The following is a 23,627-nucleotide window of genomic DNA, read 5'->3' as shown; positions in this document are numbered from 1 at the left end:
CAATGACACTTTAAAAATAATGGTACTGAGTTGACACCTTATGATAATTATCTCTGTTGGGTATAATAGAATTCGCCAGTCATTGTAAACCATTTAATTTGAAGTGATGATTTCAAAGAGATACCCTGCATTGTTAGCACCAGATATCTATTTAATCATAGGCTTGTTGTATCATACCTAAGCTCTTAGATTTTTATTAATATGACTTTATTTAGGCATTTTGTTTTCTGAAAATGTTGTGTTTTGTATGATTTCTTTAGGGATAAAATATTACCTTTGATGCACAGTTCAATTGGTCAAAGTTTGACATCAGAAAGTTGCTTCAGGGTATAACTTATAAGTACTCTGTTTTTCTTTTTTTCCCTTTTTTTGCTTTTAGGATCAGATAGGTGATGCTGTGAAAGATCTTTTAACTGTAAAAGCAGAGTATAAGCATAAGACAGATCAGGAATCCTGGATATTTACCTTCAATTTTCTTCTTGTAGTCAGCCTTCTTTTGTTCCAACTTTTTCCTTCTCTCGTTCTATAGATTGCAGAAACATTTACAGTAAAATAGTATAACAAAATGAAGTAATAAGCAGATATTATAAAGATATAAGTGGCATTGAACACTAAGATACTCCTTGAGCAAAAATTATGGTCAAATTTCACATGTTAAATTTCTGTGTTATAGTTTGAAGAGGAGGAAGAAAAAAATAAATTTCATTTTAAATAGACATTTTGGTAAAGTCTAATTGATGTTGTCATTATGAAAAAATAATAGTATTTTACATTTAAAGTGAAATTTTAAAAATAGGAGACTGTTCATATGCTGAAAATTAAAACCATTGACATTTCAAGGTGTTCAGGCATTTTTAGGCCTTGTGAAATCAATAATTTTTATTTATTGTTGTATGGAAATTTAATTTTGCTGCTATTTAATTAATTAAAAATACAAATATTTCATATTTTGTGTCAAGTCCATTTTTCCTTTTTAACTAAAAATAAGCCTAATCTTTTGCATCTTTTTGATTCATAGATCCTGCTTTTTAAATATTTATTATCCAAATACTTCCTCCAAAATGTCATTTGAACAAAACAGAAAAACCAATGCAGCTAATTCTATCCTTTTTAGAAAACTGTAGTGCTCTAATTGATTTAATATGGATGAAGGGTTTTTTTGGTTTTTTTTTTGGTCAGTGGTTTAAAATATTTTTGTTCTAAAAACAAGTTTGAAATGTGAAATCTTTATTTTTAATCCATGACCTCCCCCTTTATCTTTTTTAGGTCTCCATTGTGTTTAGTTTTTGTCAAAGATAGTCTTTTGTCGTGCAATTTTGCTTTCTCTTGGTAGTTTGGAGTCTCAGTTATGAGTTTGGGTATTTTTTATGTTTATGATTATTAAAATAGGAAATTTTTCAATTGAGTATGTATTTCCTTCTATATTATGAACTGCTTAGTGTTTTCTATAAATTCTTATTATTTGCATCAATTTTATTTATTCCACATTCCCGTATTTATTGAGGGTAATTTCTGAAGTTCCTTGCAGGTTTAATATATGTATCTCATATTTTAGCATATACTTACATATATACACAGAGACATACATACACACAAACATATACATACATACATGGATATATATATAGACATATATATATGTGTGTGTGTATATATATATATATATATACACACATATTTACATATATATTTGCACTTATTGGAAGCTTTATATATAGGTCACTATGTGTACCATATAATGTTTAAACGTAAAGATTCTTCTTTAAAAATGTATTTAATCAGCAAATTGTTTAACTAACTTTTTACAAAAGCTATGTGTCATTGTATAATCATCATCCTAATTTTATACATGTGAAAAGTTGCAGCTTGTTCATACTTAGAAAGTGTCTAAATCAATATTTGACCTTATATCTCCTAGTTTCAAGCACAGAGCTAGGTTGTGTATCATATTACCCCTTATGTGTATTGTGCCCACAATGTCCAGAGCACTATCCTGGATGGTTCATGGAAGATTTACAAGAAATAAAGACTACTACATGATAAATAAATTCTTATTATCATCAATATTTATTGTCTTCTTGTGGTCTCCTGTTTATTTAGATTCCAAACTATTAAAAAGTTCAATTAACAGGATCAAATTCCCTAGTCCTTATTATCTTTTTTTCCCTTTTCCTTCCATCCTTGCCCCTCCATACCTCTTCCTTTTTAAAACGTTACTTTTAATAGGCACTGTATCTTATAAAAATCTGGAATTTTTTTTTTAATGAGTATGTTCATGTATATTTCATTCATTCTCCTATATTTGCTGTAATAGTGTTCAGTTATTATCATTTTATCAAAAAAATCAGTAATTGTATTGTGATATGATTGAAAGAATCATTGGATGAGCAGGCATGAATGAATTGTCTTTTGAAAATGAAATGATATCTCCAGAGGGATTTACCAACATTGATGAAATTATAGAATCATTGAAATAGTTAAAAGTGTGTGTGTGTGTGTGTGTGTGTGTGTGTGTGTGTGTGTGTGTGTATAAAATGAGAGGTTTTGCCAAAAATGATAATCCATTTAGGATACACATTCTGGTTAATCAGAATATTTAGTTCCCCATTCACTATAAAATTAACTACTATGTTATTTAAGTCATCACTTTGTCTTGAGTATTTATCTGTCTTCATTTTCAATATAGTCAAGGTTCAGTTAGAGTATTGTAAACTCACATTTCCCCCCCACTCCCTCTCACCCCAGAGAATGTTTGTCTGAATAATGTCACATTTATTTCTTTACTGTTTGCTTTTTATGTAAAATAGAACCTATTTCAAATGTGCTTTTATCTACAGAAATGATTAAGAAAATCATTTGATCTTTTTTGACATTTCTCCATTTTCTTTAGCTAATTTAAAAATGTGTATGTTTCATTTTTTTAAATGTATATACATTTCTCTTTTTTCATTTCTCAGGATCAAGTAGATTCTGCTGTGAAAATGCTATTAACTTTAAAGGCAGAATACAAACAAAAGACGGGTCAAGAGTACAAACCAGGTGGTCTCCCTTCAGCTTCTTCTCTTTCTACTTCATCTCTTCTTACCCCTTCTATACCTCCAAATACATGCTCAAGTTCAGTAGACAGTAAAGCATTTTATAATAAAGTGGCTGAACAAGGAGAAATAGTCCGAAGACTGAAAACTGAGAAAGCTTCAAAGGTATGTTTAAGCCTTTAGCTTATAGGTCAGAAGCTACCTTTTGATTTTATTGCTCAGAGAGGACTATAGGGACTGAATGTGGATTACAACATAGTATATATTTTTTTAATATATATAACATTTTATTGACAGTACATATGCATGGATAATTTTTTACAACATTATCCCTTGCACTCACTTCTGTTCCAACTTTTCCTTTCTCTCCCTCCACTCCCTTCCCTAGTTGGCAGGCAGTCTTATACATGTTAAATATGTTATAGTATATCCTAAATACAACATATGTGTACAGAACCTAACAGTTCTCTTACAACATAGTATTTTCACCTTTTTTGTTGTTTGCTTGCTTCTTTTTTTTTTTTCCCCCTCTTTTGATCTGGTTTTTCTTGATCAGCATGATAAATGTGGAAATATATTTAGAATTGCACATGTTTAACCTATATTCGATTACTTGCTGTAAGGAAAGGGAAGGGAGGGAGATTTGGAGCACAGAGTTTTGCAAGGATAAATATTGAAAACTATCTTTGCATGTGTTTTAAAAAACAACAAGCTATTGTTATTATTATTTTAAAATTTTATTTATTTATTTATTGTTGAAGCAGTTGGGGTTAAGTGACTTGCCCAAGGTCATACGGCTAGGAAATGTTAAGTGTCTGAGATCGGATTTAAACTCAGGTCCTCCTGACATCAGGGCTGGTGCTCTATCCACTGCAACACCTAGCTGGCCCAAAAAGCTATTATTACTCAGAAGCAGTTTATTTCTTTAAACTGACACCTTGTATTGCGAAAGTAGCAGGCAACATAATGCACTCTGTCTTCTCCCATTGTTGTTATCTCTTACTAACATTAGGAATAATGAGACTAAATAAAAGGAGCTTTAAATTGCCACTTGAAGAAAGTTCTAATATCAAAGGCTGTGGCATACATATAAAAGAATGCAACTAAAATCATCACAATGAGCATATCCTGTAGTCCACACAATGCCTTACACATAAGCATTTTAAAAATGCATACTGGTTTATGCAGTTCATTTCCAGCTTTTGAAAGTAGAATTTCTTACTTTTAAAATTGTGATTGGGCTACAGCTTTCTTTTTCTCTCTCCATGATCCAGTGACTATGCAGCTGCTTAGGAAATAATGATTTTTTTAAAAAATAGACAATCTTTTTGTCTCTGCCCTGTATTTTTTTCCCCTCTTTTTTCCTTTCTCTGGACTTGTAGGTCTGTATGTGTTATACCTCTAGTTTGGATTTCACTATACACAAAACAAGATGTTAGATTTATCGATGTTCAGTTTGTTTCTTGAATGAATTTTATCTTGTGAACTGAATATATACCATGCATAACAATTCTGTTCTTAACTTTGCTTTAGCTTTTTTCCCCTATGCTTTTAGGCCAAATGGTTTAACTCTTCTTTGCTATGATAGCAAGGTACCACGGCTAACTTATTGGAGTTGGAATCAGGAAGATCTGAGTTTGAATTTAGCCTCACTTACTAAACTGTGTGATCCTGCCAAGTCATTTTAACCTCTTTCATCCTCAGTTTCCTTATTCATCAAATGAGTATAATAAGAATATCTACCTCAGTGGGTTATTTGTAGTGATTAAGAGAGAAAATGTAAAGCACTTTCCAAACCTTAAAGTACTAGCTAGCTATTTAAAAAAGGGAAATACAATTTACAGGAATAGTCTCCTGATTATTTCAAGATTGAAAAGGACACTCATGTTCTCTTGATTAAGTTTCCATCATTTTTTATTACTTGTCTTCATAGTTTTCCTTTTTGTGTGTATATTTTTGATTTTTTCTTTTAATCTAGGATAAAATTGACGAAGCTGTAAAACTGTTACTTTCCCTAAAAGCTGAGTATAAAGAAAAAACTGGACAAGAATACAAACCTGGTCATCCTCCACTTCAGAGTTTGGTTTCAAGTCCAGCTAAAATCATTGAAATCAGTGGTCCTGACACACCTGAAGCCAAAGCTTTGTTTGACCGAGTGGCTGCCCAAGGAGATGAAGTTCGGAAACTAAAAGCTGAAAAAGTCACCAAGGTCTGCCTTTATATTTTTTTTTTACAAACCACTCTTATGTTGTCATGCATCTCCCTGAAAAGATAGTTGATTATTATGTTAATAGAACGATAGATCCTATGAATAATATATGGAGTTTTTTCTAAATTAGAAAAACATTTTTTTAGAAAATATATTATACAATATGAGAGCAAAAGACAACTGACCTGGGAATAAGAAAGACACAACTTTATGTTGGCTCAGATAAGCCTTTCAGTTGCCAGCATCTTAGGCAATCTCAAATTGTAAGTTGTAGAGCAAGAGCAAGTGTTTCACTGAAACTGCCTGAAATCACAGATCTTGTCATGTGTGTGTATATATATATAGATATATATAGATATATATATATGCACACACACACACACACACAGAGAGTAGAGAGAGTGTGTGTAACTTAGACTATCATCGTAGGTATTTGGTTAATAGAATATATAACCCTGTTTGTTAAACTGTACACCACAAACTATTTAATTCTATCAAAAGTTAATATTTTATTTAGACTTCCTTTTCCTTCTGAGACTTTTGTATAAAAATCTGTTAGGCATGGGCATTATTTGTCATAATGATTATTTTTCAGTGTATAAAAATTAATTTGAGATTCTTATTGACTTATTTTTTGTTGTTGTTGTTTTAAAGGATAAAGTAGATGCAGCTGTACAGGAACTTCTTCAGTTGAAGGCACAGTATAAGTCTCTGACAGGAGTGGATTACAAGCCACTTTCTGCTACTGGGACTGAAGACAAGGATAAAAAGAAAAAAGAAAAGGAAAATAAATCTGAAAAACAAAATAAGTCACAGAAACAAAATGACAGCCAAAAGAAAGAATCTTCTAAGGACCAAGGCAGTGGAATGTCTTCAAGTGGAGCAGGAGAAGGTCAGGGACCTAAGAAACAAACCAGGTAATATGTGTGTGTGTAAATTTAAATATATATACTACTAGCTGTTTAATCCCCACAAAATCCAAGCAAAAAATTTTGGTTGAATCAAACTAATTTAAAATTATACAGTTTATTTTGATCAGTGTGAGTTCTTACATATAAAAACAATCTGAATGCTAACACAGTAGCACAAAGAGTTAAGATTTGGTATGAACAAAAGTTGGGGGGGGATTAGAGAAAAGGGAGATTTTTTTCTTTTCTTTCTTTCTTTTTTTTTTTTTTAAATAAAGAAGTATAGGAGGATTTGGAATTTCCTTTTGAGAATTTTGAAATAAATGAGTTTGAATTTAAAACTAAAATTGTTTGAAGATTAGAGTAGTGAAGATGCACGTTGCCTTTTAAAGTCTTATATGTTTTACTTATAAACATAACCCTTATATATTATATTTGGTTAGAATGTACTTTCTGAAGAGATTTTCTACATTAGAAGTTTTGAAAGTTGGGAATATGGCTATTAGCAGCATTTTATAGTTTTGTATTTAGGGATATAATGTGAAATAAACCGATTCAATCATTTTTATGTTATTGTCAAGAATTTATCTGAACTCTTGAAATATTAAGCAATTTTTAGTTATTTTTTCCTGTTTGGAGAGGAGCTGTTTCTTTTTTTCTTTTTTTTTTTAGGCTGGGGTTAAGTGACTTGCCCAGGGTCACACAGCTAGGACGTGTTACGTGTCTGAGACCAGATTTGAACTCCCGTCCTCCTGAGTTCAAGGCTGGTGCTCTATCCACTGCACCACCTAGCTGCCCCGAGAGGAGCTGTTTCTTAAGAAAAGTGAATTTTTTCTCTTTCAACTAGGATTCATAATAAATTATCACAATATTGTATATTGTATTCTGAATAAAGAACTAAAAATGTAGAAGTAGCTGAGATAAAAAGAGTAATCAAATGTGGGACAGCTAGGTGGCACAGTAGGTAGAGCACCCACCAGCCCTGAAGTCAGGAGGACCTGAGTTCAAATGTGGCCTCGAACATTTAACACTTTCTAGCTGTGTGACCTGAGCAAGTCACTTAACCCCAATTGCCTCAGCAAAAAAAAAAAAAAATAATAATAATAGTCAAATGTGATGTGTTTTGGTTATACTGTTAAAAAATAGAAAGTTGGCAGGTGGAAAGAACTATCCATTAAGTTTAAGAGAATCCATTAAGTTCATGCAAATTTAGAATAATAGGATATAAGTAAATTTGATATAAATTTGATATTTGATAAATAAGGTAAATTTGAGTTTTTAGTAAGATGTCGAACTGAGGGACAGCTAGGGGGTGCAGTGATTAGAGCACCAGCCCTGAAGTCAGGAGGATTTGAGTTCAAATTTGGTTTCAGATACTTAACACTAACTAGCAGTGTGACCTGGGCAAGTCACTTAATCCCAATTGCCTGGAGGAGATGGGGGAAGATGTCCATCTGTTATAAAAATTCAGTCAGATGTTCCAAAAGGGTTAAGTTTAACTTACCTAACTAATTTTAGGTCCAGTCTTTAGACCTCTGCTAGGTTTCTTTGTTGTAATACCTGCTTCAACGATAATATATTCTCTCAGTACACTGAAATTATAGAAATAAGCAACAGAGAAGTACCCATATACAGTTTTATTAAGATCCTCATTGGAATGACAACAGGAGAATCTGGTAGGTTTCTATTGCTGGTAGGGAGTGACAGTCAGGGTTAGAATTGAATTCCATCACAAGTCAATTATGGCTATCCAAAAGAATACTCTACTCATCTGTAACTTGCTCTTGTGCTTTACAACCTACTAATACATTTTGGGTTGCCTGGCTGTGGAGGATAAATAACAAGCCTTGTTCTTGACTTTCTTTATGTACTTTAAATCTTTTTGAATGGTCCTCTAAAGTTTTTTGAAATGACTATTTCAACAAGAATAGAGAGTGTACAGTTCCTCTTCTGCAAAATTGTTAATTGTCCTTGGTACCAACTATAACCTGGTCCCTTCTGCTTAAAGTCATTTTTACAATTTTCTTTAAATATTAACAGTAGTAATTTCAGTTGGGGATTTACTTTTGTTTTCTCATTTCTACAGATTGGGATTAGAAGCAAAAAAAGAAGAAAATCTTGCAGACTGGTTTTCTCAAGTGAGTGTATTCCATTTGACTTTCATTTATAAGTTGAATTGAACTTGTAATTATGTGCTAACTATTGTATATAATTATAGAAAAAGAAACTTGATTACATGTAATTTAATCTCATTTCTAACATTGTTTGGATTTTATTTTTTAGTGTATTGATCACATCTTTTGAATGAATTGTATGGTCTTACTGTTTCTTTTAGATTGTACTTAGGACAGGATAAACAGTATACATAAATTTTTGTGTGGTTTTACATTCTCTGTTAAAATTCTGTTCTGACATCCAGTGATGTGTAGGGGTAACTTTGGGTTTTCAGAGGCTAAAATAGCAAAATGCAAATTCTGATTACAGAAACTATGAAATTGTAAAAAGTTTGAGTTATAGGGTATGGATTTGTGTTTGAGAAACTGACATAGTTTATTTCTGAGAGATTTATCAGAAAATTTGCCCCAACTACCAGCAAAAAGGATCTACTAAAGCATAGAGAGGTTTTAATCTACCTAAGCAGAATATATTCATCCTGATGAAATCACTTATCTTTTAAAAATTTGAATTTGATTTAGAGCCTTTTGTGTAATTTTGAGATTGGATTTTGAAGTTAATGTTTATAACTTTTTTATATTTCATTAATCATTTAGTTATTAGCTTCAGTAAGTTCCTTTATAATAATGAATATATATTTTATAAAGGTAATCACAAAATCAGAAATGATCGAATACTATGATGTGAGTGGCTGTTACATCCTCCGTCCCTGGGCCTATTCCATTTGGGAAGCCATTAAAGACTTTTTTGATGCTGAGATCAAGAAACTGGGTGTGGAAAACTGCTACTTCCCTATGTTTGTGTCTCAAGGTGCTTTGGAGAAAGAAAAGACGCATGTTGCTGACTTTGCCCCTGAGGTAAGTTGGTCTTTCTTTTTTTTTTTTTTTTTTTTTTTTTTGCATGGTTGTTATCAGAATTAAATTTTTTTTTTTCACTTATGGATATTGAATTTAACTTTTAAAAAGCCTTCAGTAAAAAAATAGGAAAAATGTGCTTTTTAAATAAATTATGTAGGAATGATTTTATATTAACATCTTCATAGATAAATGGAAATTCTACTTTAGTCAGGTTTTTAATTTTAAAAACAATAGGCAATGAAAATTACTCTTTTTAAAAAAATATTTACAGTGCGGTAAGAATGGTTTTAGATGTTTAGCTGTTAAGTTGAACTGTCCTTATTTAAAGATACTATGATGTCAGTTTGTAATTTGTGCAGTTTTTACTGTCATTACTGGAAGGACTATTAATCAGAAACATAAAGTTATATATTGCTGCTTCTCAATGCCTTTTGCCATCTCATCATTTCCTAACGTATCTTTTAACTTTATGTTTGCCCTAAGGTTTTATCCTGGGTTCTATTCTCTCTGAATTGTCTCACTAGCTAAATCTCATCAATTCAAGGTTTCATTGTCATCTCTTTGCAGATGATCTATATCAGAAAGTCAGCAAGTATTTTCATTATATGCCAGGCACTGTGCTATGGAGTGGGGATACAAAGAAAGAAAAACACAATTCTTGTCCTCAAAAAACTCAGATCATGATTCCTTCTAAATATAATTCTTCTCTTTGACATTGAGAGTTTTTCAAAACCTAACCCTGATTTAACCATTGTGACTGATTATACATTATTCCCCTTGAAGTCTTTTATAATGAAGTCACATTAGCCTGCTGACATAGTCCTTCTCCTATGATTACATCTTGCTTTATTAGTTTAGTTTTATTTTTTCAATTAACAAATTCATCTGTTCTTTTCTTCTCCTTCATTGAAAAAAAAAAGAAAAACAAAACCCTTGTAACAAGTATACATTGTCAAGCAAAACAAATTCCTGCATTAGCCGTTTTCAAAAAAAATACAATGTCCCAAAAGGCTTTTGTATATTACTCAGTTTACTCCCTGAGTCTGTCTCTTTTCTGTTAAAAAGTGGCTTAGTCATCACCCTATTCTCCCCCTAAAATATTATTTTCAATTTTATTTATTTATTTAACATTTTTCCCCTGGTTACATTCAAAACAAAATTTTTTGCATTTATTTTTAAGATTTTTGAGTTCTAAGTTCTCCTTTATCCTAATCCACAATTAAGAAACGACATGTCTTCGAAGTTATGTAAAACATTTCCATAAAAGTCAAGTTGTGAAAGAAAACAGATCTCCCACCCTAATAAAAATAAAAACCCTTAAGAAAAATTAAGTTAAAGAGAAAGAAAGGACAAATAGAGAATGCTTCAATCTGTATTCAGATCAAATCAGTTCTTTCTCTGAAAATGGATAGGAATTTTCATACAAGTCCTTTTAGAGTAGTTGTGGATGATTGTACTACTGAGAACAGCAAAGTCATTTATAGTTGGTCATCCCAGAATAATTATCTTATATATTTTGGAGACTATAAGGTCATTAATAGTAGGGATTATTTTTTTCTTTCTTTTTTTGTATCTCTAGCACTTATTATATTACTTGACTGACATCTATACAGATATTTCTTTGCCCTGATTAAATATAAGCTCCTTGAGAGGGTAGGAGTTGGTACCTAGAATATAGTAGTACTTGATAAATGTTAATTAATTGATTAATTGCCCAAAGTTTTCAAAATACAAATTTTGTCTTTCTAGGTTGCTTGGGTTACAAGGTCTGGCAAAACAGAATTGGCAGAACCAATAGCTGTTCGCCCCACCAGTGAAACAGGTAAGGAAAGGCCTTGGATTAATGGAGAACTCTACTTAAATTAGCTTTAAGTCTCCTTACCAGAAATCTAAAGTCCGAGGAAGTTTAATAAAGATGGAAAAGATAAATAGTCATATTCTCCTATCATGACTCCAATATGCCTTAGAAAAGCCTTTACTCTCACTTTCCAATAAGAGAAATGATAGCTTATAACAAACACTTTCTGGTTAGGAAAATTAAATAAATTTTTTTAGAAGTCTTTTTAAAGCTTTTTAAAAATTCCTTTTTTCTCACTGAATGCTTAAATTCTGTACCATTTCCAATTTTTATTAGTTATCTTGATTCTTTCAGTTCTGCAGATTCATTAATTCTCCTTAAATGATTATTTGTTTGCTTTATAGGAATGTAAAAGTTGCCTTTATTTTCATACTTAAGGGATTTTGAACAAAACACAATAATAAAGTAATATAAAATACCTTGTCAAAATATTTGAGAAAATAGATTCTATAATCTGACTTTCAAGAGAAGTCTTGTTTTGATTGGGCATAGTAATTATAACCACAAATTTTAGAAATGTATGCTTTTGTTCTTTAGATCTTCAAGCGTCCTTATAATCATCTTGTACAGGCTCTATTTGGCAGATGAGTAAACAGAAAAAGTGACCTCTCTGAGAGGTTATGACCTGTTCATTTGGTAGATATATATTCACTTGATAGATAGTGGAGCGGAGAGTCACCCAACATCTTACTTCAAATCTGGTTCTCTTCCTACTGTACCATTTTTAAAAAACAATTTGTTTCATGACTAATGGAAGGGAATGTTCCTTTTCATAATGGTAATATAGTAATATACTATTTGTAATACACTTTATATAACTTTGTATTTTAATATTAATTAAATTCATTTTTCATAAAATTGTTTATTTGCTAAAATTCTATCTCACATGAGATCTTTTTGGAACCTGCTCAAGCACTCAGGCCTGATATTCTCTCTCTTCTATATCTTATGACGCTTTCTTTAGTATTTCTTTTAGTATTTTGTATGTTCACAGCACATGGGTTATACATAATACATATACATATATATGAGTTTTGAGCAAAGCACCTAAAATAGCAATTCATTTTAAATTTTCTAATTATTAGTAATAATAGCTAATCATTTATATGAATAGATAACAAAAAGTTTAGGTGTGTTTGTATAAACTTTTTAGAGTGGGAATAGGGTAGAGGTCCTCCCTGACTCCAGAACTGGTGCTCTATGCAGTCACCTAGCTGCCCCTATATCCTTTTTATACTAAATTTGATGGTATACTTTAGTAAATCTTTTCTCTGAACTATTACAGTAGCAGTTTTTCTTCCTTCTTCAGTCCATTCTCCCTACAGCTGCCAAAGTGATATTTTAAAGGACAAATTTGGCCATGTATACTCCCCTAATCTCTGCTGTTTCCCTATTACCTCTAAATAAAATAAACTCCTTTTTTTGGGGATTTCAAGTTTTGCCAGCTTACCTTATTATATTTTACTTTCCTTTACACCATCTACAATCTATTCCAATTGGCTTACTTTCTGTCAATATAAATCACATTCAGTCTCCTGTCTCCATGCCTTAGGTGGTCTTGCCTTCATGATTGTAGTGTACCTTTCAAAAATCTATAATTCTATAGAACCCTTTCCTGATGTCTTCTAATAGCTAGACCTACCCACCCTCTGGAAATGGCTTTGTATGTTTATTTTGTAAATAGTATGTTGTTAGAGTGTTAAATTTTCTTTTCTTCCCTTCCACTTTGTTTTTTAGTAATGTATCCTGCTTATGCAAAATGGGTCCAGTCACATAGGGATCTACCAATCAGACTTAATCAGTGGTGCAATGTAGTGGTAGGTACTTAACTCTTACTGATTTCATTTAAAAAATGCCTAGTTACTGTTTATTAAACTGAATAAGTTTTTTTGGAGATGGGATTATTTTGGTTCTTGAGAGTTGTGAAACAAATGCCAAATAAAGTCGTGGTCAGTTTAAACTAAACAATTTTCACTAGTTACCTGAATTGTAAACACATTAATTTCTTTTTCAGCGTTGGGAATTCAAGCATCCACAACCTTTCCTACGTACCCGTGAGTTCCTTTGGCAAGAAGGACACAGTGCTTTTGCTACATATGAAGAAGCCGCAGCAGAGGTATAAGTTTTTTGTGATCTATTGATTTGCTGTGTGAGTATATGTCCTAGCACATTATATCCATGTAATAGCCATTCTCTAAGTACTTGTAAGTAAAAATTAAATCTATAAGTGGCACAAAAGAGATTTTTGTGGAATAGTCTTTGATCTGTACAATACATGTCACCTGTACTATATATAGTACCTTATTTGCAGCATGATGATGATCGTGTTAGCAAAGGGCAAGCATATATTAGGATACTTGAAAAGCTAGTTAGAGATTGCCAATTTAACTCCTATTCCTAAAGACCAAGAATAAAGATCAAGGACTTTTGCTTATCCTGACTCCGGCTGATTTTAAGTTATCCAGGGTGCTAATGCGGTCATCACACCATATCTTAAGGAATAATCTGTTTAAGTGGAAGGAGTGAGAAATCTTATGAAATGTCAAATGCATTAAAATTTAAGTAATTTTCAATTGGAATTTTTCATTTGTTGTTTGTAGTTGAAAATTTTGACTTTAGAGTATAGGAATAAATGAAATTTTCCTTAAAATGAGCAGAAGCATCTATTTAAAATGATCAGCAAGAATCGTATGTAATGGGAACAAACTAGGACCATTCCCAGTAAAACAAGGGTGAAACAAGATTGCCCACTATCGCCATTACTGCTCAACATTATATTAGAAATGTTAGCTTTGGCAATCAGAGAAGAAAAAAAGATTAAAGGAATTAGAGTAGATAATTATCACTTGTTGCGGATGATATGATGATATACCTACAGAACCCTAGAGAATCAATTGAAAATTTTTACTTTGGTGTACAACCCAAATTGATAGAAAACGATAATCATCGTGTTTTAATTTTTAATTATTTTGATCTCTCTTTAAAAACTTATTTTTACTAAATGCTCAATTGCTTTTAGCAATACATATATGAGGAAAATATATATAATGTACATGTACACACATATATATACACATACACATATATATGTCCATACACATGTCCATATCTCCTTGACTATTTTATCTCCTAAATTTGTAAAATAAAATTTCAATATGTATATTTTTATTGTAGCAATATGATTTTGATTTGTTTTATTCTCATTGTTTCAGAAGCTTCCATTTTTAAGTTTGTACTGTTTGCTTTAACAAATCTTTTCAGAAAAAAAAAATATTCTATTACAATTTAAAAGGAATTTCTGTCCATGTTTTTTAAAATTGAGCCTTTCTAAATTGAAATGAGGAAATGTTATTAATGTGAAAACATATTTTGCAATACCTATAGGTCCTGCAGATACTTGATCTATATGCTCAAGTGTATGAAGAACTCTTGGCTATCCCTGTTGTAAAGGGAAGAAAAACTGAGAAGGAGAAGTTTGCAGGAGGAGACTATACTACTACAGTAGAAGCATTCATTTCTGCCAGTGGAAGAGCAATTCAGGTATCAACTTGGGATGTAGACTTTTATTTAATGCATTTAGGTGTGACAATCAAAGAAGTAAAGACAAGAAAATTCCTGAAGGTGATTCTTAAAATATTTTAAAACTATTTTTCTACATTTGTCTTTATTTAGAACTATATTATTATTGGGTAAAATAGACATATTTAAAGAAGTTCAATATTAAATATACTTCCTCTTTTTCATTTAATGGTAATTTATAATTTTATCTTCAGAAATATTTCCCTTTTTTTAGCAGTGGAAAGAAATCATGTTCATTAGCATCCCTGAATAATGTATATTTTTAATAAACTGAAATTTTTTATTACACTTAAACATCAATTTTATATTATATTATTAATAATTTTTTTTAAGTTTCTAAAATAATGATGATTAGGTAGAATAGTTAACTTTTTTTTTGTACAGAAGAAAACTTGTTTAGAATTCCAGCATTTATTTGTCAAGACATAGTTAATTATTTTAACCTTACTAAATAAGCTGCCATGCCTTTTTTATGCTTGCAACTACTTGACTTTATTTTAGGGAGCAACATCACATCATCTTGGGCAGAATTTTTCTAAAATGTTTGAGATTATTTTTGAAGACCCGAAGACACCAGGAGAGAAGCAGTTTGCCTATCAAAATTCTTGGGGACTTACAACTCGAACTATTGGTGTTATGACAATGGTTCATGGGGACAACATGGGTTTGGTCCTGCCACCCCGCGTAGCCTGTGTTCAGGTAAGGAAAAAGTCTCTTTTATGTGACTTACTTTCTACTTTGAAAAGTAGATTTTTAAAATGCATTGTAAACAAGATAATGTAGAATGTTAAACAAATTCTTATTCATTTTAACCATTTTGTATCTATCTGTTTTATTTTGCTTCTATAGTTAATTACTTCCAGTTCTTCAAATACTTTCTTTAAAATAAGCGGAGTATTTTCTACTTCATAGAAGAAGCAATTTATGGGATCTGATAAATAATTCCATAAAATTTCTTGCAATTTAGACATCATATACACCAACTTGCAGAGTTTTGTAGATGGTTGCAAACTTTACATACTAAAATTACTTGAGTCAAATTTATTTCTGTATTCTAAGTTTGGGACATTTTACTGGCTTATAGGTTGTTGTTATTCCTTGTGGAATTACAAATGCACTGTCTGAAGAAGACCGAGAGGCATTGTTTATGAAATGCAATGATTATCGAAAACGACTGCTCATGGTTAACATCCGTGTCCGGGTTGATTTACGAGACAATTATTCACCAGGTTGGAAGTTCAATCATTGGGAGCTGAAGGTAAATTCCTCTGAACTGTTTCTCCCTACCTGATTTTATTCCACACTTTGTTATTTGTAGCTACTTTTTCTCATACTTAAAGGCTGTATTATTATTCCTCTGTGTTTTAAGTGGTAATATTCTTTGGTCAGTAAAAATTGAAAATCCAGATGATGCTTTGCTATACATGAATATACATAGACATGTACACACACACATAGACATGTACACACACACATAGATAGATAGATAGATAGATACATACATACATACATAGATAAATAGATAGATGGATGTAGTATTGTCTACTCTAGATATGTGGTATCTAATTTTTATATGCATACTAAATTTTTAATGGAAAAGTTATTTTAGCTTGTTTTTATTGAAATGAATGTCATTATTCCAATTTTAATGTAGTTCCATCAGGAATTAGGGTTTCACTAAGTAGTTAAACTATTTTCAAAATATATTGTAGTATTTGTTTACTTGCTTATTGAATAGTATGCAGTTATTTTTTTAATAATCATTGTGTATGTTATTTTCTTTTCTGCTTCTCTCTGTATCAGTTCAAGTAAAACCTTTTGTGCTTTTCTATACTCACAATATTCATTATTTCATGTTCATCATTTCTTACAGCATACTGTTCCATTATAATCAGGTACTAGAATTTGCTTAGCCATTTTTCAACTGATGGATATTTATTTCCAGTTCTTTGTTATCACTAAAAGTGCTATATTTTTGGTATATGTCATGACCTTTTTACTCATAGTCTTTTTGAAGCATAAGTCTTGTAATGGAATCTTCAAGTCAAAGAGTATGGATATTTTAGTCACTTTGTTTGAATGATTCCAAATTACTTTTCAAAATGATTGGACTGATTGACAACTCCACAAATAATGAACTAGTGTGGCTGTGTTCCCTTAAGCCCTTCAGTATTGACTATTCCCATCTTTTGTCATCTTTGCCTATTTGCCAAGTGTTCATTGAAATCTCAGAGTTGTTTTGATTTGCATTCCTATTATTAATGATTTGGAATATTGTCATGTTTGTTTTGTTTACAGTTCTTTTTGAGAACTGTTCCTTTTCTTTGCCAACAGCTAATAGGGGATGACTTTTGGTCTTTTTATGCACATATAGCTACATAGGCACATGCATGCATGCACACGTGTGTGTGTGTATATGTAAGTATAAGTATACGAAAATATCACGGATACCAAATCCTTTTCAGTGAAATTTGATATGATGATTTTCTTTACCCCTCCATTCAACTACTTCCTTTATCCTAGATTCATTCAAATTTCATCTTATTAAATATATCTATTTTGATCTAATTATCTCTATTGTTCATTTGATTGAGAATACATTTCCCTATAGTTGTTTCAGTATCTTTTAGTTTTTTATGATGTAATCTTCAATATTGAGTTTACATATCTTTTTAGAACATATTGTAGAATTTAGCATAAGGCATTGGTCTAAGCTAATTTGTGTTAAGCTACTTTCCACTTTTCCCAACAATTTTTATCAAATAGGCATTACTTTCACAAGTAGTTTATTTTTTCCAGGTTATCAAACAATGGGTTATTGAGATCCATTGTTTCTGATTCTCTATTGTCTATAATCTGTTCCATTGATCTTACCTCTCCATTTTTTTAACCAATGTCAAGTGGTTTTGATGATTGCTGCTTTATAATTAAAGACCTCAGATAGAGAAAGAGGAACTAAAACTGTTCCTATTTGCTGATGGCATGAAGGTTTACATAGAAAATCCTAGGGAACCAGCAAAGATGCTACTTGAAACCATTAATAGCTTCATCAGAGTTATAAACTGCAGAATAAATCGTCAGAAATCAGGAGCATTTTTATGAGGTAATAACAAAAACATATAAAAGGCACTAATAGAAATAGAAATCTCATTCCAAATAACTACAAAATGCATAAAATATTTAGGGATAAATATATATGCATATATTGTATATGTTCAATGACAAAATGCTCCTTAAATAAAGAACTATTTAAATAGTTGGAGAAATATTCAGTGCTCATGCTAGGCCATAAAAATACAATAAAAATTACAATAGTGCCACATTCAGTTTGAACTTTTAATTCTATACCAATCAAATTATCAAACAATTACTTTACAAAACTTGAGAAAATAATAGCAAAAAAAAAAGCTCTGTAATGTAATATGAAATGATTAAAAGGGGTAGAATTAAAGAACTTCAAACTATATTATAAAGTGACAGTCAGGAGCTTACATTCTAATAGAAGATAAAAGAGGAATAATGTGATGAAAAGTGGGTTAGGAGAGTTCTAATCCAAAAGCATAACTTCCAGATGCTCAGAAATCTGCTCTAATATAATAAGACTGAAACTGAGTTAAATAAGTTGAAAGTTCACCTATCAGTGAGCATGAGGCACCCCCTAGGAAGAACAGTAGAGTTTTAGTGGAAAAAAAGACTAAAATACAGAGGTTCTGGCTTAGAGATGGCCAGAAAGTAGTCTGTTGAGAGACCTAACTTGGTGAGATGAAGACAGGTGAAACTTGAAAGGATAGTTTATGTATTGGATAATAGATTTATACTCCAATCCTAGCAAACTGGAATGATAAGCTAAATCTAACAATGAAATACAGATGACTATAAAACCTTATACATTGGTTCAAGAAATCAGCTGCCTTGGGAGAGTTGACTACAGATTATAAAATAATTCTATGCTGACTGCCAAAAATCCATTGTGAAATTAGATGTTCAATTCAGTTCAACAAATATTAAGCACCAAGACAGTAGGCCTTGGGCTTACACAGATAAATAGGTTTTGTCCTTATTTCTCAAGAAACTTATAACCTAATAGGTAAGGGAGGTATTATATGTAATAACTCTAAGGCAAGAGCAGATGTTTTAAATTGAAAAAACTCAAGCAATTTATGAGAATTACAGGGAGTAAGAGATCACTTGTTATTAAAAGAATCAAGGAAGTTTTCATTAAAAAGACAGCATCTGTATTGGATCTCTTAAAAAGTGAAGAATGGGGTTGAAGGGGTGTCCATTTGCAGCATGATGTAAACTGACTATGTAAATAAACACAAGAGGGCAGTAAAAGTTAATGAGAACTGAGGGCAATGCCTATTTCAATTATGCTGGAATGGATAGGAGTCTGTGTACATTTACAGGAGTCATGAGAAGTAGTTCTGAAAAGGTAGTTTAAAGCCACATTTTAGAAGTCCTTGGATGCCATATACAGGAATTGGTATTTTACCAAACATTGAAAATAGTGAAACATTGGAGGTTTTTGAGCAGGGATTTTGAATTAAAATAAAATATAAGGATTTTAAAAAAATATATATTGCAAAGACTATGATGTAAAAGATGAATTGGAATTTGGTACCGAAGGTAATGAAGAGTCATAGTCTTGTTTGTTTCTAAGGTAATTAGATTATATCTGGAATTTTTTGTTTGATTCTGGGTCCAAATTTTAAGAAAGCTAATGTTGACCCTTGGGAAACTTCTCTAAAATAGGCATTGCCCTCAGTTCTCATTAACTTTTACTGCCCTCTTGTGTTTATTTACATAGTCAGTTTACATCATGCTGCAAATGGACACCCCTTCAACCCCATTCTTCACTTTTTAAGAGATCCAATACAGATGCTGTCTTTTTAATGAAAACTTCCTTGATTCTTTTAATAACAAGATTCTAGACTTTTATCATCCTTTTTATTTAACTAAAAACCTGGAATTATGTAGATTATTTTCAGATATTTATAAAGCGCTATTTCATATATATATATATATATATATATATATATACATATATATATATATATATATACACATATATATATATATATATAAAAGTTTGGTGAGGAGTTATTTATAAATAAACTAGAATAATAAATAAATAAGAATCATGCTGGTTTTTCAATCACCTCTTCAGAATCATCTGTCTATTCATTCTTATTCAATTTTCCTCCTAATAAGTGCCTATTCAATTTTTCTGGTTCTTTTGCTTTGCATTATTTTTTACATAGAACTTACCAGATATCCTGATATACATCAACTTTTTTTTTGGCCCAATTTGCACTACAGTATTCCATTGCATTAATTTAACATAGTTTAATAAGCCATCCCCCTTTTGTTGAAAATTAATTTGTTTTTAATTTGAATTTTTGTTTTGTTATTTTCAGTAACACTGATACTATGGAATTTCTTCTACATATTATAACTCTCCTGCCTTTTTAAAATAATATGTTCAGGATATTTTCCTAACAATTTCTTTGAATATAATAACATCAATTAAGCTTGTCAACAGCGGGGATGAGAGAGAGAAGTCAAGGATGACATATAGGTTTGAAGGTTGGGTGAGTGGGAGGCTGGTGGTAACCTCTACAATACAAGGGAAATTCAGAAGAGAAGATAGTTTTGACAGAAAGAGGTCAGTTTTCAACATGTTTAAGATGTCTACGGGACATCCAATTTCAGACATGTATCTGGAGGTTTGGGCTAGATAACTAGGTCTAAGAATCATCAACATAGAGATGACAATTGAAACTATGAGAAGAAAAGAGAGCCTAATGTAACCTAGACAATGATCTGGCAAAGGAAACTGAGAAGAAGCTTACTGGAAAAGGACTAAGAAGAAAGTAGTATCATAAATACATAGAGACAAAGAGTATCCAGCATGCCAAAGGCTTTAGAGAAGTCAAGGAAGAGGAAGATTGGAAAAAGACTTTTAGATTTGACAGTTAAGAGAGCATTGGTAACTTTAGAGAGCATGATTTTGGTTGAATGATGAGATTGGAAACCAGATTATGGGAAATTTAAAAAGAGAGTGAACAAAAAGAAATTCTCAAATAAAATTGATAAGGTTTTTTGAGGGGGAGATCTGGTCACTATGGAGCTAAATCTTTTTTTGTTGTTGTTGTTTTTGTTGTTGCAAAGGAAGGATTGTATTCGCAAGGTAAAAATAATCTGGGAAGAGAAACGAAACAAAACAAACCAAAAAAAAAACCAATGCTCTCAGTTTACACTCATTTCCCAGTGTCCCTTTTCTGGGTGTAGCTGATTCTGTCCATCATTGGTCAATTGGAATTGGATTAGCTCTTCTCTATGTTGAAGATATCCACTTCCATCAGAATACATCCTCATACAGTATCATGGTTGAAGTGTATAATGATCCCCTAGTTCTATTCGTTTCACTCAGCATCAGTTAATACAAGTCTCTCCAAGCCTCTCTGTATTCCTTATGGAGCTAAATCTTAACCAACATAACAAATATTGAGAAAGAGAGTCAGAATAACCATGTAGCCATAGGGATTAACCAGTTGCAAGAGAGGATTCTGGGAAGATGGCAAAGTTGGGTAGATAATTCCAAACTCTCTTGATCTCCCCCAGAAACAAGACAAAATGTCATGTCAGGAAGAACATAGATCTATTAAAAAAAAAAATAAAAATAAAACAAAATTTGAGGCAGAACAGGGTCCTCCTGGGAAAACAGAGAAGATCTGAAGGCCAAGACATGGTCTTTGGTGAGAAGGAATCAGCACTTGCCTGGTGAGTGCGGAAGCAGGGGGTTAAGGCTGGCAGTCAGCACTAATAGAAGAGCAGAGTTCTTGGTTTCAGTTCCAGGCCAGAGGGGAAGCTGAAGGGGAACCAGAGGCCAAAGAAAACATCCTCCACACTCTCGTATTAGAGGTGATTATGCTAACAAGAGGTTATACTTTTTTTTTTTTAAATATACAGACAAATGACTCAATAAGTTATAGTATATGAAAGTAATGGAATATCATTGTCCTATAAAAAAAAATTATGAGTAAACTGATTTTAGAAATGCCTGGAAAGATGTACACAAACTGATGCTGAACGAAACAAGCAGAACTAGGAATACATTGTACACAGTAATAGCAAGATTGTGAGATGATCAACTGTGAGGGAGTTGGTTCTTCTCAGAGTTTCAATGATCCAAGGCAATTCCAATTAACTTTAGATAGAAAATGCCATCTACATTTAGAGCAGGGGTTCTCAAACTATGGCCTTTGGGCCAGATGCGGCTGCTGAGGATGTTTATGCGGCCCCCTGGGTTATAGCAAATGGACTGAGGAGTAGAGACAGTGTGAGTTTTTGTTTTTACTATAATCCCACCCTCCCACAGTCTGAGGGACAGTGAACTGGCCCCTCTCTAAAAAGTTTGAGGACCACTGATCTAGAGAGAACTATGGAGACTTGAATGTAAATCAACATATGCTATGTTCACTTTTTTTCTTTTTCTTCTGTTTTTTTTTCCCTTGTGGTTTTTCCCCTTTGTTCTGATTTTTCTTTCCCAACATGATCCATAAAACAATGTATATTTTTAAAACTTCATGTACGTAATACAACCAGAAAAAAAAGAAAACAATAAAAAAGCAGGGAAGGAAGGAGGGAGGGAGAAGAAAAAAAAAGAACCCTACCATAGAAAATTGCTGTAGGATTAGAGAAGATTAAGTTCATCTTCAGAGAAAACTACTGAAGCAAAAAAAGCGTCTCCTACCTCAAAGTGTAACATCAAATGGTCACCTGACTAAAAAGAATTGATATGACTTTTTAAAAAATCAAATAAGAGAGATAAAGGGGAAAAAACAACAAGCCAAGAAAAATAAGCAGATTATGAAAAGAAAGTCAACCAACTTGAAAGGAGCGCCAGAATTTTTTTTAATAATAAATCATAAATTTATTTTAAAACAATTCTTTGGTATTCACATAATTTTACTATTTATTAAAGATAAAAAGCAGATTTTTATACTGATATGGATATGCTTGTTTGTTGTAACATAGTGAATTAAATCTTGGTGGAATAGTTGATCCTTTTTATTGTTGCCAAGTTTTTATGACCCCCACATTCAATTACACATCCCTATATATAGAGTTGTGAACCAGAGTTTAAGAAGCTTTGGAGACCAGAGTCTTAAGAGGAAAAAAAATGACTCTTTGAAAACTAGAGTCGGGCAAGAGGAGGCCAGCAGTGGTCTAAGAGACAAAGAATAAATAAAACAAAAGATATAAAGAATAAAAAAATAGACGAGGAAACATAAGAAAAACAGTTTATGTGGAGAAGAGATCAAGAAGGAAAACATAAAAATAATTGGGCTGCCTGAAAGCTAAGTTCAAAAAAACACAGTTTTTTTCAACATATCATCAGTCTTGATCTTGATATAATAACACAAGACATAATCAAAGAAAATTATGCTTAAGTGTTAGAACAAGAGGGAGAAAGTAGAAATAGATTTTTAAAATTCATCAATTATCACCTGAAAGAGATCCTACAGATAAAACCTACAGGAACATCAAAGCAAATTCCAAAACCCCTAGATCATAGAGGAAATATTACAAGCAACAAGAAGGGAAAAAAATTCAAATATGGCAGAGCCACAATTAGAATCCCATAAAACCTAGCAGTGGCTTCTTTAAAAGACCAAAGATCTTTGACACTATATATCAAAGAACAAAAGAACTGGGTTTGTGACTGAAAATATCATACCTAGAAAAGCTGAGGATAATCGTTAATGAAAAACTAAAGGATATTCAATGAATTGATAGACTTTAAGGATTTTGTTGCAAAAAGACCTGAACTTAATAGAAAATTTGATATAAAAGATGCAAGAGAAATAAAAAGTAAACATTAAAGACTAATTACAAGGCACTCAATATGGACAAACTATTTATATTTTATATATGTCTATGTATAAACCCTATGTCTAAGACTATTGTTAATAATTGGGTAGTTTGAAACAAAGATTGGGG

The 23,627-nt window shown here is 31.7% G+C and overlaps 1 protein-coding gene across 2 annotated transcripts in view; it reads left to right on the top strand.

Annotated features, from left to right (window-relative positions):
* EPRS1 (glutamyl-prolyl-tRNA synthetase 1) overlaps window positions 1–23,627 on the top strand; it is a 66,008-nt gene that overhangs the window by 33,358 nt on the left and 9,023 nt on the right. For both annotated transcript variants that reach the window (XM_074309194.1, XM_074309193.1), the window contains 11 exons: window positions 2,958–3,200; window positions 5,014–5,244; window positions 5,899–6,161; window positions 8,239–8,290; window positions 8,975–9,184; window positions 10,934–11,006; window positions 12,780–12,859; window positions 13,057–13,158; window positions 14,427–14,582; window positions 15,123–15,320; window positions 15,706–15,879. In XM_074309194.1, the coding sequence (XP_074165295.1) occupies window positions 2,958–3,200; window positions 5,014–5,244; window positions 5,899–6,161; window positions 8,239–8,290; window positions 8,975–9,184; window positions 10,934–11,006; window positions 12,780–12,859; window positions 13,057–13,158; window positions 14,427–14,582; window positions 15,123–15,320; window positions 15,706–15,879 (1,782 nt within the window). The remainder of the gene's footprint in view (window positions 1–2,957; window positions 3,201–5,013; window positions 5,245–5,898; window positions 6,162–8,238; window positions 8,291–8,974; window positions 9,185–10,933; window positions 11,007–12,779; window positions 12,860–13,056; window positions 13,159–14,426; window positions 14,583–15,122; window positions 15,321–15,705; window positions 15,880–23,627) is intronic.

The sequence above is a fragment of the Sminthopsis crassicaudata genome, chromosome 4, assembly GCF_048593235.1.
Source record: "Sminthopsis crassicaudata isolate SCR6 chromosome 4, ASM4859323v1, whole genome shotgun sequence".
Classification (NCBI taxonomy): domain Eukaryota; kingdom Metazoa; phylum Chordata; class Mammalia; order Dasyuromorphia; family Dasyuridae; genus Sminthopsis; species Sminthopsis crassicaudata.
This window is presented reverse-complemented; position numbering and strand designations above follow the sequence as displayed.